Genomic DNA, 14,464 nt, shown 5'->3' with positions numbered 1-14,464 from the left:
AGTACACGTTTCGTTGCAAGTTCCAAGTGAGGGAAAATGTCGCTCATGCACAAGATTTGCAATGATTTAACGATGATCTTGCTCTTCCAAATCATGTCGCTCATGGTCACAAATGTGTGCTTACACAATGACAGGGAGGATTAGTTTGGGGAATTCAGCATCCTACAAACCAGTTAACTACTAATTTGCACAGTGCAAATGCTGCTTCAAGGTTGAGTTTATATTACTTCAGCAGTCAGTAAGCCACATTATGCAGGAAAGGCTTACTATACTGGACAGTCAGCTGACAAATGCCATGATTACTGCCATAGCTATTGAATCTAAACATGACGTCAATAGACAGTCTGGAAATGTGAAGCAGATGGGAAGGTCTCAAATAGCTGGCCATGATGTCATGTTCCAAAGACCTTCAAATACAGATGCTAAACGAAGTAATTGAAATCTACCACGGATCTAAGCGATGATCTCAAACCGAGAAAGGTAGTTCCGCTGCACCCTTACAAGGTGATACCCACTGACTCCCAACTTTTGGTTGGCCCACAGTTTTTGTATCTCCCGCCGGTGTGGTCTGCAGTCACAACCTATGCTCCTCCAGACGATGGCTACCACGACTGTAGCACGTGTATCGCTTCAGTCGGCAACAACCCCACATCTCCTCTTCAGTGCTCTAAGTATACCAAGCCACCGTACGCCCCCCCCCCTTGAGTTCGAGCCCGGTACCTGGGAAACACCCCCCTGTACTGCTAACTGTGCATTGGTGGAGTTATTTTTCTAAAGCTGAGCCCCCTTAACTCGGGTTACATGTGAGACCCTTGTGGTGTTAGCTCCACTGGATCTACAATCCCTATCCACATAATGGGACTAGTGCCTGGGAGAACAATGGCTATGGGCCAACCAGAACTTGGGAAATGGTATGGTGGCTGTGGAAGTACAGAGTTAGCATTGACTGGGTTGGGGGTGCTTCCCGGGGGGCAGCTTAGGCCACTGACAAGGTGATGGGGCTTGTTGCAGACTGGAGCTGGATACACATGATACGGTCGTGGTATCAATCATCTGGAGTAGTGTAGGCTGTGACTGCAGACTAAAGCAGCGGAAAATATAAAAGCTGTGGGCCAACCAAAACTTGGGATACAGTTAAGCTTGCCTGGTATGGGGGCAAAGGAGCTATCGATCCCGATTTGGGGTCTTGTGGACTGGGGGCATCTTGTTTCGGCCATCTATCTGGAGTTGCTGTAAGACCTTGGATGGAAGAATAAAAATAATTGCATTGTTACCCTATCTAGGTGATTAACAACCTCAGATTTTCACACTGAAAATACTGAAAGTGGCCTAAGAAATATTTTTAACAAATGGAATAAACTTAGAACTGTGATGAACCTTCCTTGAAGTGCCCAGCCTACCAAAATTTCACCAAAAGCTGTGTGGTCTTCCTGGCACCACAGTCTCAGAATGGCTGTCAGAGTAACAGACTAGAGGCTAGTCGCACACAAAGTGGGATCCCGAGAACCCCAAAGCCCCTGTACAGGGATCTGGAATTACTACAGAGTCCAGGAGGTTGTAGTCCCGAGAAGAGTAGTTGTCAGTCAGGGTCAAACCAGGAAATACAGAAAAGGGACAAAATCGGCAGGTGGGAGGGTCGTCAGAGAGCAGGCAGAGGTCGAAACATAGGGATCAAATATACTGGGCAGGGTGTGAACCAGAGACAAGCAGTAAAAAACTAGACTATATCTGGTAGGGAGAAGCAGACTACTATAGGTATAAGAAGGGTGTAGTGCCTTCCAATAGGCTGGAGCTGGAAGCTAATAATGTCACCTGGAAGGCACACACCGCCACAGTCAGCCAGTGGTAGTGCAAGTCCCAGGCCTACCAAGTTTGGTGGATGAGCAGAGACTGCACTCACCAGAGCTGCTGGTACTGATTCTGCCTCTATCACCGCCACCACCCACAGTGGGAATGCGGCGGCGCCTGGTAGCCAGAGCAGAAATCACAGTCGCAGACTCTGATGGAGACGTGACAAAAGCATATCAACAAATTATTCAGGAGGTCACAAAAGAACCTTAATGAACATCTAAAGAAGTACAGGCCTCATTTCCCTTAAAGTCAGAGTACACAATTTCACACCAAGAAAGACGCTGGACAAAAATTCCATCCATGGGAAGAGTTGCAAACCATGGTTGACCAAGACTTACTTCTTAAGAAAAAATATATCTAGTTAACCACCAAAACGTTTGATCTAACATTCATTAAACTGATTATTTGAAGGTGGAACCTTTTTAAAAGTCGAAACTCCCATTACATCTAACTAACACTACATCCCACCATAGGAACATCATGCTGACAGTCAAATGGAGCAGTGTGATGGTGTGAAATCCATCTCTAAATGGCAGTTTATGCTCGAAAACCAAGTGATGTTACAGAATTCATTGCAAGTGATCACAAACATTTGTTTTGCAGTTGTTATTCCATGATGGCACAACCAAATATTTGGTTTTGGAAAGCAATTACCGTATTTTGAGGTTTGTAAGACGCACTTTTTTCCTCCGAAAAATGGGGTGCATCTTACAAACCGCATATGGCTTACTGGGGTGGCAGTGGTGGCGCAGGTTCGGCGATACGGAGGGCTCGTAGGGGTGTCATTGCAGTGGGGCAGTGTGCTGCTGCGGAGTTTCAACGACAGGCTTGTGGGGTGTCGCAGCGGAGGCTGACATTGATTTGCAGGCTTTGAATCGCCAGTGGTTGATGCGATGGACTTCAAGAAAATGGCCACAGAGGCCAATCTGCACAAGTGCTGCTTCCGCGGCCATTTTCTTGAAGTCCATCATGTCAACAGCCGGCGATTCAATGGAGCCTTCAGTCCGCCAGCAGATCGATAGCACTCGCCGCCATGACACCCCACAAGCCTGCAGTATTCTCGACCCTCCGCTGCCGCACACTGACCCTCTTGAGCCGCAACACCCCCTCCTCTGAGCCCACCAGCAGAATAATGGCGCCTGCCGCCGTGACACCCCACGAGCTTGCAGTATCGCCGACCCTCCTCAAACTGACCCTCTTGAGCCGCGACATACACTCCTCCGAGCCTACAGCATTGTCAACCCTCCTGAGCCGCAACAACCCCACTTCCGAACCCGCAGCATCGCCTACACTGCCTCCTGTGACCTTCCTGAGCCGCTCAACCGCTGCTACGCCCTCCTGCTGAGCGGATATAAGAGACACTAGGATTATGAGACGGACCCTCATTTTTCCGCCTTCAAATTTGGGGTGCGTCTTATAAAACAAAATATACGGTATTTTTCTTTTCTTTTTACAAGCAGATTTTCAATAAATCTTTTTGTATTTACTCATGTTTATCTTACAGTAAAAGCAGTTAAATAAGCTAAAACATTTACATGTGACAAAATAGTAAAAAAAAAAAACCAGTACAAAAGGGTAAATACTTTATTTTACAGCACCAGATATTTTTAAGTTCTTGCCCAACATTGAGTGTTCGAAATTGCCTTTCTTATCTCGTCAACGACATGTGACTGTATTTTAACTAGAATTGTTGTATTTTTCTTCTACCTTTTGTGAGTAAAACAAGGTTAAAATCGGATGAACAATACGGATAACTGCATATGTGAAAAATCACCCAAGTCTGAATGAGGCCTTAGTAACAAAAGCTTTAAAAAAAGAAAGTAAATTTATAGCGCAAGCAGTTACACGTTTAGGTAGATGTGATTGGTGCGTAAAACATTTAGGGCAAAAAGATTTTTCCCGTGTAAGACTGCTCTTGTGCAAGTAGAGCCGGCTTTTGATTAAAATAAGGGGATTCTAACCTGTATGCAGTTTTTTGATGGTTAATAACCATCAAAGAAACCCGACAGCAAATATCATCAGCATGTATAAGACATTGACTGATTTTTTTTTAAAGGGACTCTGTCAGCATATTTCTGCAATGTAACCTGAAGACAGCTTGCTGCAAGTGTTAAAACAGAGACTTCAGCCCTGTGTCTCTTATTTCAGTCTTTTTTTTGTTTACCTGCTATGTTAGTATAAGACTCTTATCTTTATCATTCGTGGGTCTCAGCAGCATGTGAGTTATAGTCCAACTCCACCTCCACTGTGATTAAAGCCTCTTATCTATATCATTAGCAGGTCTTAGTGTGGCGCCCCTGAGTGTCAGGTGCCACAGGGTACTACATCTAACCCCGGATTCCTGGAAGATCAGTGCCGGTAAACACCACAACACACACACAAATCCACGCCCTTTTCCCTAGACTGGGTAACAGGCCAGAGACGGAACTGATGGATGGCCACCTATTGGTTGGGACTCATCCAATCCACTAGTCAGAAACCTGGGAGGAGGAGGGGCTAGTCAGTGGAGTGATGGGAGACGGACATCTTGTAAAACAGTAAGTCAGTTAGACGTGAAGTTAGAAGTCAGTACACAGACAGAGAGTGTAAAGTGTCTGATTGAGCAAAAGGAGTACAGTTGCCAGGGAGAGTAGGGAGTGAGTACTCACTGGACCGAGCACCGGCGAGGTACAGAGCCCTAGTTCAGGAGGACGCTACAAGCTCACCTGATAAAATCTGCCCGGTGAGGGGACCATCCAGGACCTCACCGACATTAGTGTTCGGGGCACAGCAGCAAAGAGGAAACTTGGGAACGGGGACAGAGGTCCAACCCAAAGGAGGTTCAAGCTGCCTGCCATATGGGCCAAGACTGTGACAACAGGAGGGGACCCCAAAACGCTCCAGGCCATGGGGACCCACCAACTAAAGATGGGTGCACAGAAGTAAAGCTAACCAGGTCACTACACCGGCACTGGAACAAAGGGAATACCGGATTGGTAGAGACCAGCACCAGCTGGGTTGCAGCCACTCCAAACCAGTGAGTAAAGCATGAGTTAAACCGCAGCCCCTGTGTTGTCTGAATTCTTCCTACACGTCTGCATCACCATAGTACAAGCACCATCATCCTTCCCTGGGGCCTAGCTCTACTCGCGAAGAGCCATAAAACACAAGCTGCCCAATACCACCAGCCCCAGCAGTGAGAGACTTTGCAGCTGCGGCTTTACCCATACCGCAAGTGGCGTCACAAAAAACACTTTATTTTTATTTTTCCCTTGTACAATCCCCTTTTTAAGCGACCCCAGGGTTACAGAACCAGGCAACGGCCACCCGTGATACATCCCAGTGAATACAAGGCCCGGGACCAAGTACCCCAAGCCCTGGGGTGCATCATTAGCAGCACTTGAGTTGCAGTCCAACTCCGCCCCCCACTGGGATTAAAGCTTCTTATCTTTATCATTAGTGGGTCTCAGCAGCACATGAGTTTTAGTGGAACTCCACCCTACACTGTGAATAAAGCCTTTTATCTTTATCATTAGTGGGTCTCAGCAGTGTGTGAGTTGTAGTCCAACTCCACCCCCCCTCTGTGATTAGCAACTTCTGTGTATGAAAATGTACACTGAAAGCCTGGTGTGGGTGGGGGCAGCTCTCAGATCTCTGCTACATACAAAATCTCAAATCTTTCACTGTGTCAGAATGGCTGCAGCCACTAATTTAAGTGATACATCATTGAACTCCGGGTCTCTTTGTGTACATTATGCTGCTCTTAAATGAGGTATCAAAAACCTGCTGACAAATTCCCTTTAAAGCCACCAGGGACCAAGTCACATGGGAGAATATTCAGACAACCTGATCCTCGCAGGTTTCTCCTTGTTTACTCCCCTGTCTGACTATTCTGCCTTACAGCTTGGTCCCTGTCGGCTTTTAAATTATTTTTTGTGGGTCAGAGTCAAACATACCTTGCTGATATCATACAGGCAGAGTCTCACACATGCTGACTGTGGATCAGGCAGCATGTATCTGTTATCAGGTTTCCTTTAAGAATTGATTTCTTGATAAAAACATTTCTCACATTCTGGGCATTAAAATGCCTTCTCCCCTATGTGAGATCTTTGATGTCTAAGAAGATCTGAATTTTGACTGAAACATTTCCCACATTCTGAACAAGGAAATGGTTTCACCCCTGTGTGAACCCACTGATGTCTTACAAGATGTGATTTATTGTTAAAAGTTTTCCCACATTCTGAACATGAAAATGGCATAGATCCTGTGTGAACATTCTGATGTTTAACAAGAGATGACTTATCAGTAAAAAGTGCCCCACATTCTGAACATGAATATGGCTTCACCCCTGTGTGAACCCACTGATGTCTAAGAAGATTTGAATTATTAGTAAAACATTTTCCACATTCTAAACATGAATACGGCTTTGCTCCTGTGTGAATTCTCTGATGTGTCACAAGACCCGATTTCTGTTTAAAACATTTTCCACATTCTGAACATGAAAATGGCATTTCTCCTGTATGAACATTCCGATGTTTAACAAGAGATGCTTTATGGGTAAAAAGTGCCCCACATTCTGAACAAGAAAATGGTTTCACCCCTGTGTGAACCCACTGATGCCTAAGAAGACTTGCTCTTTTGGTATAAAGTTTTCCACATTCTGAACATGAATATGGCGTTGCTCCAGTGTGAATTCTCTGATGTGATACAAGGCACCATTTTTGGTTAAAACATTTCCCACATTCTGAACACGAAAACGGCTTGTCCCCCGTGTGAATTCTCTGATGTTTAAGAAGATCCGATTTCTCTCTAAAACATTTCCGACATTCTTCACAAGAAAATGGCCTCTCTCCTGAGTGAGTTTTCTTATGTTTAACAAGATAGGATTTCCATTCAAAACATTTTCCACATTCCGAGCATGAAAATAGCTTCTCTCCAGTAAGAGCACTTTGATTCACGACATCTTTTCCATGCTGTTTATGTTTCTGAACTTTCTGTGATGAATCAGAAGACAGTTCCAGTTCAAAAGGATCAGATGATAGATCTTTTCTATGAGGGGTTATATTTGGAATTATGACATGTTCTTCACATGTATCTTTTGTGATATCACAATCATCTGCTTCACAATCTAAAGGCATCCAATGTTCCTCTGAGTTCCACGCATAGTCACCTGCCAAGAATAGAAACAAATGTTCTTATTTTTGAACAATGTCACCTAATATTTATATTTTAGAACATTTATACTTAAATAATCACTCAACATTTTTATCCTCTTAAAATATTTCAATCATACTATAGAACACTGTGTACCTACAATTGCTCATTTTGTCCTACCCAGTTAATTCTTTTACTTGCCATTATAGGTCTATGACATCACGTGATTAAAGACTAGTTGAATCATTCTAATCTCTATATAGAAACAAGAAGTCTCTTTTCTCTGCATAAGTCATCATTAGAATTAGAAATGTGGGTCACTGAAAACACATTGTAGTTCTAATGATGACTCATGTGGGTAAAATACTTCCCAGGTCTACATAGATCTTAGAAGGATTTAACTAGTCTGTTTAATCACATGATGTGATAGAACTAATGGAAAATAGAAGAATTAACTGGGTAGAAGGACAAAATGAGCAATTGTAAGTACACAGTGTTACATAATATGATTGGGATAAAGACTTTGATGGGAGTGCTGACATTAAGGTGCTCTCTTATGGCCATCTTATGTTCCTTATTATTCAAAGTAGAATAATGCCTTTGTATGCCAGAAACCTTATTGTCTAAATACTTTCTGACCCTGTATATTTTAATAACTAAAATATTCAACCAAGGAGATATTTTCTAAAGTTAATTTCTTTGAGATGAACCTTTTCAACAGATCCCTGACCCCGATTCATCAAGACCGGTTATTTTCTTGCCGGTCTTTATGAGGGGGCATGATGGAGTCAGACGCTGCCGATTCATGGAAAGGTGGAAACTTCTTCACGAATCTAGAGCATCTCACAATTGGCGTGGTCAGAAATCTCACTGGAGTAACTACCACATCTTGTTTAATTCTTGACAAGCCAAGACTATACAGCGTTTTAACAAGACAATATTCACTCAGATCAGGCCATGCCATGGTCAACCAAAGAAGATGCGTACACGTACTCAGCGTCGTGTCCAGAGATTGTCTTTTCAGAATAGATGTGTAAGTGCTACCAGCATTGCTGAGAGGGTACATGGCTGGGGGCTCCGCCTTTCAGTGCTCAGACCATACACCACACTCTGCAGAGGTTACAGAGGTAGGGGGTCCTCGTCTCAGTGCATAGACCATATGCTGCAACACATTGCTCTGCATGGCTGTCATTCTAGAAGGAAGCCTCTTCTAATAATGTTGAACAAGAAAACCCGCAGTTTGCTGCAGAATAAGGAAATGGATTACTGGAACCGTCCTCTGGTCTGATGAGACCAAGATAAACTTATTTGGTTCAGATGGAGTCAAGCATGTGTGGTGGCAGCAACCAGGTGAGGAGCACAAATACAAATGTATCCTGCCTACGGTCAGGAGGGTCAAGGTTTAGGGCTACATGAGTGCTGCCAGCTGTGGAGAGCTACAGCTCATTGGGGCAACCATGAATACCAACATGTACTGTGATATACTGGAGCAAAGCATAATCTCCTTCCTTCGGAAATTGGTATGCAGGGCAGTATTCCAACATTAAAGGGTACTTTACACGCTGCACTATCGCTATCGATATCGCTAACGAGCGCACCCACCCCCGTTGGTTGTGCGTCACAGGCAAATTGCTGCCTGTGGAGCACAACATCACTTATGTGATGCCCTGACCAGGCCAGGTAGTCACAAATAGGCCCTTGCACAACACCTTCCCTCACAGGTAACAGCAGCTGACCAGAAAACCCCAGTCACCCCCCGTTAGGGACAGATAGACACACCAGGGGGCAGAACCAGGCGGTTGGGAAACGCCCACCGAGGAGTTTAGACAGCCCAGGGCGGGAAAACAGACAGTTTAAGCTGAGAGTTCAAGTTGGAGAGGAGTGTGGGCTGGAGCTGTGCCCAGCTCCAGCAGAGGCGAAAACCCCAAAATTGAACGGCGCCAGGGTAGGAGCCCTGGTGCCACTGGCTAGGAGGCAGACGGTGGTCTCGGTCCGCAGGAGACGGGAAGACGGCTCGGCAGATCAGAGTTGGACCGGGACAGGGTTGTAGCCCGCCGGTACCTACACTGGGGACCCGACCGGAAACCGTGCACAAAAGGGGAGTACTCGGACCCTGAAGCCGGGAACCAGAACCTACTGGAACTGGTTAATTAACCGATTGAGGCCAGGATTATAGGTCCTGTCCCACCCAAAGTCAATAATAGAAGGCAACAGCCCACCGAGGGGGATAAAAGGCCACCGCCAAGGCTCAGAGATCCCACAGGCCAGCGTCTGCAGGCAAGGGCTCCTTAGGCCACAACCAGCTGGGAGCGGACTCCTGAAGTTGCAAGCACAGGCAGTTCACTGTTCTAAAAAGGTGCAGGAGAAAGACAGAGACCACCAGCCGGTTGGGGGAACCAGAACGCAGCCGGCTGCGGGCACCGACCACCATCACCTTGGTTTACCAGAGACTCATGTGTTTTCTAAATAGTGAGTACACCAGCACCCAGCGGCCGCCCATCTCCCTGCACCAAACCCCCAACGGGTCCCGGGGTCACCATTCCTGCCTACGGAGGGGTTAACAACTTGCTGCATAACATATCCCCCGGGAGCCCTGTAACTGCAGTGGTGGTGTCCAATCTCAACACACACCGTGGGTGGCGTCACGAACTTAGTACGGCTCAGTCTGTACATATACGTTTTACATCCACCAGCCCATCCCCTTTTCATTCGGAGTGTCTGCGGGATCCCCTGGGTCCGGAGACCCTCGATCCACCCACCGGAAGGAACGGACCCGAGCAGTGGCAGGCTGCTGGCATGGGGGCGGCACACTTACACCCGTCACATGGACTTACCTTCCCTGCGACGTCGCTGTGGCCGGCGAACTGCCTCATTTCTAAGGGGGGGTACGTGCGGTGTCACAGCGATGTCACACGGCAGCTGTACAATACAAAGGGAGGGGCAAAGATGAGCGGGACAAACATCTCGCCCACCTCCTTCCTTCCTCATTGTGGCCGACCGCAGGTACAAGGTTGTTGCTCGGTCCTGCGGTGTCACACATAGCGATGTGTGCTGCCGCAGGTACGATAAACAACCTCGCTACTGAATAGGCAACGATTTTTGGCAAGTGAACGACGTCTCACATACCAACGATTTTTGCCTCTTTTGGGATTGTTTAAGGTCGCTCATACGTGTTACACGCTGCAACGTCACTAACGACGGCGGATGTGCGTCACCAATACCGTGACCCCGACGATATATCGTTAGTGATGTTACAGCGTGTAAATGGCCCTAAAGACCATAAACAAACCGCCAAGATGACAACTGAATTGTAAAAAAACAACCTGAAGATAAAGATGCTGGACTGGCCAAGCATGTCTCGAGACCTAAACCCTATGGAGCATCTGTGGGGCCTCCTCAAAGAGGAGGTGGAGGAGCGCAAGGTATGTAACATCCACCAGCTCCGTGATGTCATGATCATAGAGGATGGCAGTACATGCAGCGGCTCCTGTGAAGCTCTAGTGAATTCAACGACTAAGAGAGTTACGGCCATGCTGGAAAATAATGGTGGTCACAAAAAATATCCACACCAAGGGAACAAGTTGGTCATTTTTACTTAGTGGTGGGCTCACTTTTGTTCCCATCAGTTTATTTAGAGGACACCAATCAAGCCGTACATGGAGTACTGTACATATCTTCAATGTTAGCCCCATGAAAAGATATAAAAATTTTTTTTTCCTGATTCCAATAATGTATAACTTAGTTTACTGGATGCAGTCGTTGTGATACAATCAGACCTTTTATATATTTATCTTACACGGCTTTCGGGTAAAATTTCAGGATGATCCTAAAATGCCCTCTGACCTTTTCAGCTGACCTTAATGTCACATTCTCTGCACTTTTGGAAGCAAATGTCCAACTGTTCAATGTTTCAGGACATTTTCCACAATTTGCTGTTTTCTAACGAGGGGCCTAATGAACAAATTCACAGCAGGTGTTTGATGTGAATCATCCAATAAATTTCCGGGTTCCATTAGAATTGGTATAAAACCGTCCCCCTCATCATGCTGTTCACATTTTTACATCATGAGACCAAGACGACACCTAACAATTGATCAGCAGTACCGCGCCATTGTGAGGCTTCAAGCAGGATGTTCCCAGATGGAAGTGGCCACTGAGCTTAAAGTGTCACAGAGTGTCACCAGCAGGTTGTACAGAGACACAAAGAGACTGGAAGACTCACAAAAAGGCAGAGAAGTGGACGTCCTTTGGCCACATCCTACATTGATGACCGATTAATTGTGAACAATGCCCTTTGGAACCGGATGATAAATTCTACATAACTCCAGGCACATTTAAGAGAGGTGAGAGGCACCCAATTCTCACGTCAGGCCATTTAAAACCATTTACATAAGGCTTGTGTGCTAGACGACCTGCAAGAGTACCTGACCGCACCACCAGGCACAGGCATCATTGTCTTGCTGGAAGAGGAACCAGTGGTCTCAGTGTTGTTCACCGATGAAAGTCGATTGACACCGGGCAGAAATGATGGCTGCCAACGATAATAAAGACGTTAAGAAGAGCGCTATGCATCAGCCACTGCTGTCACCAGACGACTGTTTAGTGGTGTTGTTATAGTGAGGGTAAGTGTGTCTAGTCAATATAGATCGGCCCTACACTTTGTGAATAGTATAGTCACAAGCCCCTACTACTTGAATAACATCATTAATCCAGTCATTGTGCCTCTGCATGAACAACATAGACCTAATTTCATCTTCATGGACAACAAAGCTCCAGCTCATTGAGGTCTCATCATTAGAGAGCAGCTGCTGAAAACTGGGGCATCTTAAATGGAGTGGCTGCACTTTCTCCAAACCTGAATCCCATAGAAAACCTTTGGGATCAGCTAAGTCCCTGTGAAGAGGCTCGTAACTCTGTACCCCAGAACCTCAATGATCTGAGGGCCGCTCTTCAAGAAGTGTTGGATGCCATACCTCCGCAAACAATAACTCCCCTGATGACCAACAGATGTCGTTGTCAGCTGGAATTGATGCTCAAGGCCACATGACAAGTTATTGAGACATTGACATTTTTGGGGGGGTTATACCCACCACTGGCGTTGGCTTTTGTTTCAATAATTTGATTGATGTCAGGAAATCAAAATTGCTGCATCTACTTAAATGTCCGACTGTCATGATAAAATATCACTGTAGTGTGAACTATAAATAGAGTTCACCTGAAAGCCAAATAGCCCTAACGTTTTGTGAGTAGTGTATGTAACTATTAATTTTACAGGGCATTATATACGTGATCATCACTGTCCCTATTGGGGCTCACGATCTAACTTCCCTATCAGTAAAGGGGGCTTTACACACAACAACATCGTTAACGAGATGTCGTTGGGGTCACGGAATTCGTGATGCACATCCGGCCTTGTTAGCGACGTCGTTGCGTGTGAAACGTACGAACGACCGCTAACGATCAAAAATACTCACCTAATCGTTGATCGTTGACACGTCGTTCCAATCCCGATTATCGTTGCTGTTGCAGGACGCAGGTTGTTCGTCGTTCCTGAGGCAGCACACATCGCTACGTGTGACACCCCAGGAATGAGGAACAACACCGTACCTGCGTCCTCCGGCAACGAGGTGGGTGTCACTTTCTTTCGGCTGCTCTCCGCCCCTCCGCTTCTATTGGACGGCTGTCGTGTAACGTTGCTGTGACGCCGCACGAACTGCCCCTTTAGAAAGGAGACGTCGCTAGGCAGGTAAGTATGTGTGACAGGTCCTAGTGATGTTGTGCACCACGGGCAACGATTTACCCATGACGCACAACCGACGGAGGTGGGTGCTTTCACCCGGGGAGAAAGCAGGAGACAGGGGCTCCTAGACTGGCCCTCAGGCTAGGGGACCCTAGCTATTGCAGATTTCAGAGTTACCTCTGAAGGTGAGGATGTCTGAGCCGCCTTCATGGCCCTGCTCCTGACCAGACCTGATCTTATACCCCCAGCTCCTGTGGAGGGCAGGAGTGATAAAGCCAACAGAAATAGACAAACAGGGGAAACCAAAACTCTCTCTCTCTGCACACACACACACACACAGAGGTATATGACAATGAGAGCTTAGGAGGAAAATAAAAGCAGAGAGGAAACAACAAGACAATGGGAGAACTTCCACAACTCCAAGCACAAAGCAATACAATCACTAGCAGAACTAGGACACAACAGCTCACAGATCAACACAGCAATAAACTATAGTTGGCGTGAGAGGACAGATTCCACCATCTTAAATAGGAAGGGAGCCAATGTGATAGGCTTCCCTCAACATGTGATCCCAGAAGTAACAAGCAGGCTAGCAGTAATGAACTCTTGCTAGCCTGATCATGAATGAGCCCACAGCTGGTCGATGCCCGAGCCTGCCTATGTAGCTCAGAAGCAGAGAAACCATAGGGTAAGGTGTTAGGATCTGTAATGTGGCACACAGGGAGAACATACAAACTCCTTGCAGATGTTGTCCTTGGTGGGATTTCAACCCAGTGCTGCAAGACTGCAAACTGCCATTTAGATGTAGTGTAGGTCAGAAAGATATCCTTTCCCACACCACAGCTTTGTGTATACATAGTCTATTGACAGTGAACTGCTTATCAGAGGAGGGGGCACAATTGGTGATCTGTAGTCAGGCAGTGATTATATCCTTGTGATAAAACCTTTATTTTAAGCAAACAACTGCACACAGCCTAATAAGTGACACAGCCTCACCTGGGTAGTCAAATGTAATAATTTCCTCTTTACACCACTCATCATCCCTCTCATATGTCTCTGTAGTATTAATATGGGTCAGGTCTTCATCCTGAAACAAATATTGTAAAAGTCACAGACAGATGGAGAAGTCTCATCTATGATCAGCTCTAATCCTGCCATCTCCACCGCTCTCATTACACAAGTATAACACATATAATACTGGAGGATAAAACAAGACTGAGCACAAGACCTTCACAGCCGTCTACACATCATAGGGAGATTTCATGACACCTTCTCTCCATCTACCTGATGATCCTGAGGAACATCGGGGTCTTCTTGGTTACAGTCCTGCGGGAGAAGAGGACGGGGACATCTCTCTGGTGTTGTCCTCTTACTGAATACAAATGGAGGAAACACATCCTGAGGAACATCGGGATCTTCTTGTTTACAGTCCTGTGGGAGAAGAGGACGGGGACATCTCTCTGGTGTTGTCCTCTTACTGGATAGACCTGGAGGAGACACATACAGGGACTGAATTCATTCCTTACATACAGATAATTATAGGCCGTGTGTATTTAGTCCTGTCTATTACCTGGTGATGTGAGGGGCTGGGGATCCTCCATCATGACGTCCTTGTACAGATCTTTGTGTCCTTCTAAATACTCCCACTCCTCCATGGAGAAATAGACGGTGACGTCCTGACACCTTATAGGAACCTGACACATACAATGATAGCGTCACCCCCGATCCCTTCATAGCGTT

General features: G+C 46.1%; 1 protein-coding gene across 1 annotated transcript in view; it reads right to left on the bottom strand.

Moving 5' to 3' along the window:
• Positions 1 to 14,199, bottom strand: part of LOC142313164 (uncharacterized) — a 190,579-nt gene extending 176,380 nt beyond the window's left edge. Inside the window, exons 1-3 of the mRNA XM_075352152.1 lie at positions 14,009 to 14,199; positions 13,721 to 13,811; positions 5,919 to 7,000 (exon numbers count right to left, since the gene is read on the bottom strand). Of these exons, the coding sequence (XP_075208267.1) occupies positions 5,919 to 6,968 (1,050 nt within the window). The 5' untranslated portion in view covers positions 6,969 to 7,000; positions 13,721 to 13,811; positions 14,009 to 14,199. The remainder of the gene's footprint in view (positions 1 to 5,918; positions 7,001 to 13,720; positions 13,812 to 14,008) is intronic.
• Positions 14,200 to 14,464: the final 265 nt, after the last annotated feature.

Source organism: Anomaloglossus baeobatrachus, chromosome 5, assembly GCF_048569485.1.
Source record: "Anomaloglossus baeobatrachus isolate aAnoBae1 chromosome 5, aAnoBae1.hap1, whole genome shotgun sequence".
NCBI classification, from domain to species: Eukaryota; Metazoa; Chordata; class Amphibia; order Anura; family Aromobatidae; genus Anomaloglossus; species Anomaloglossus baeobatrachus.
Note: the sequence above shows the minus strand (reverse complement) of the source record. Positions and strands in the feature narration are given on the sequence as shown.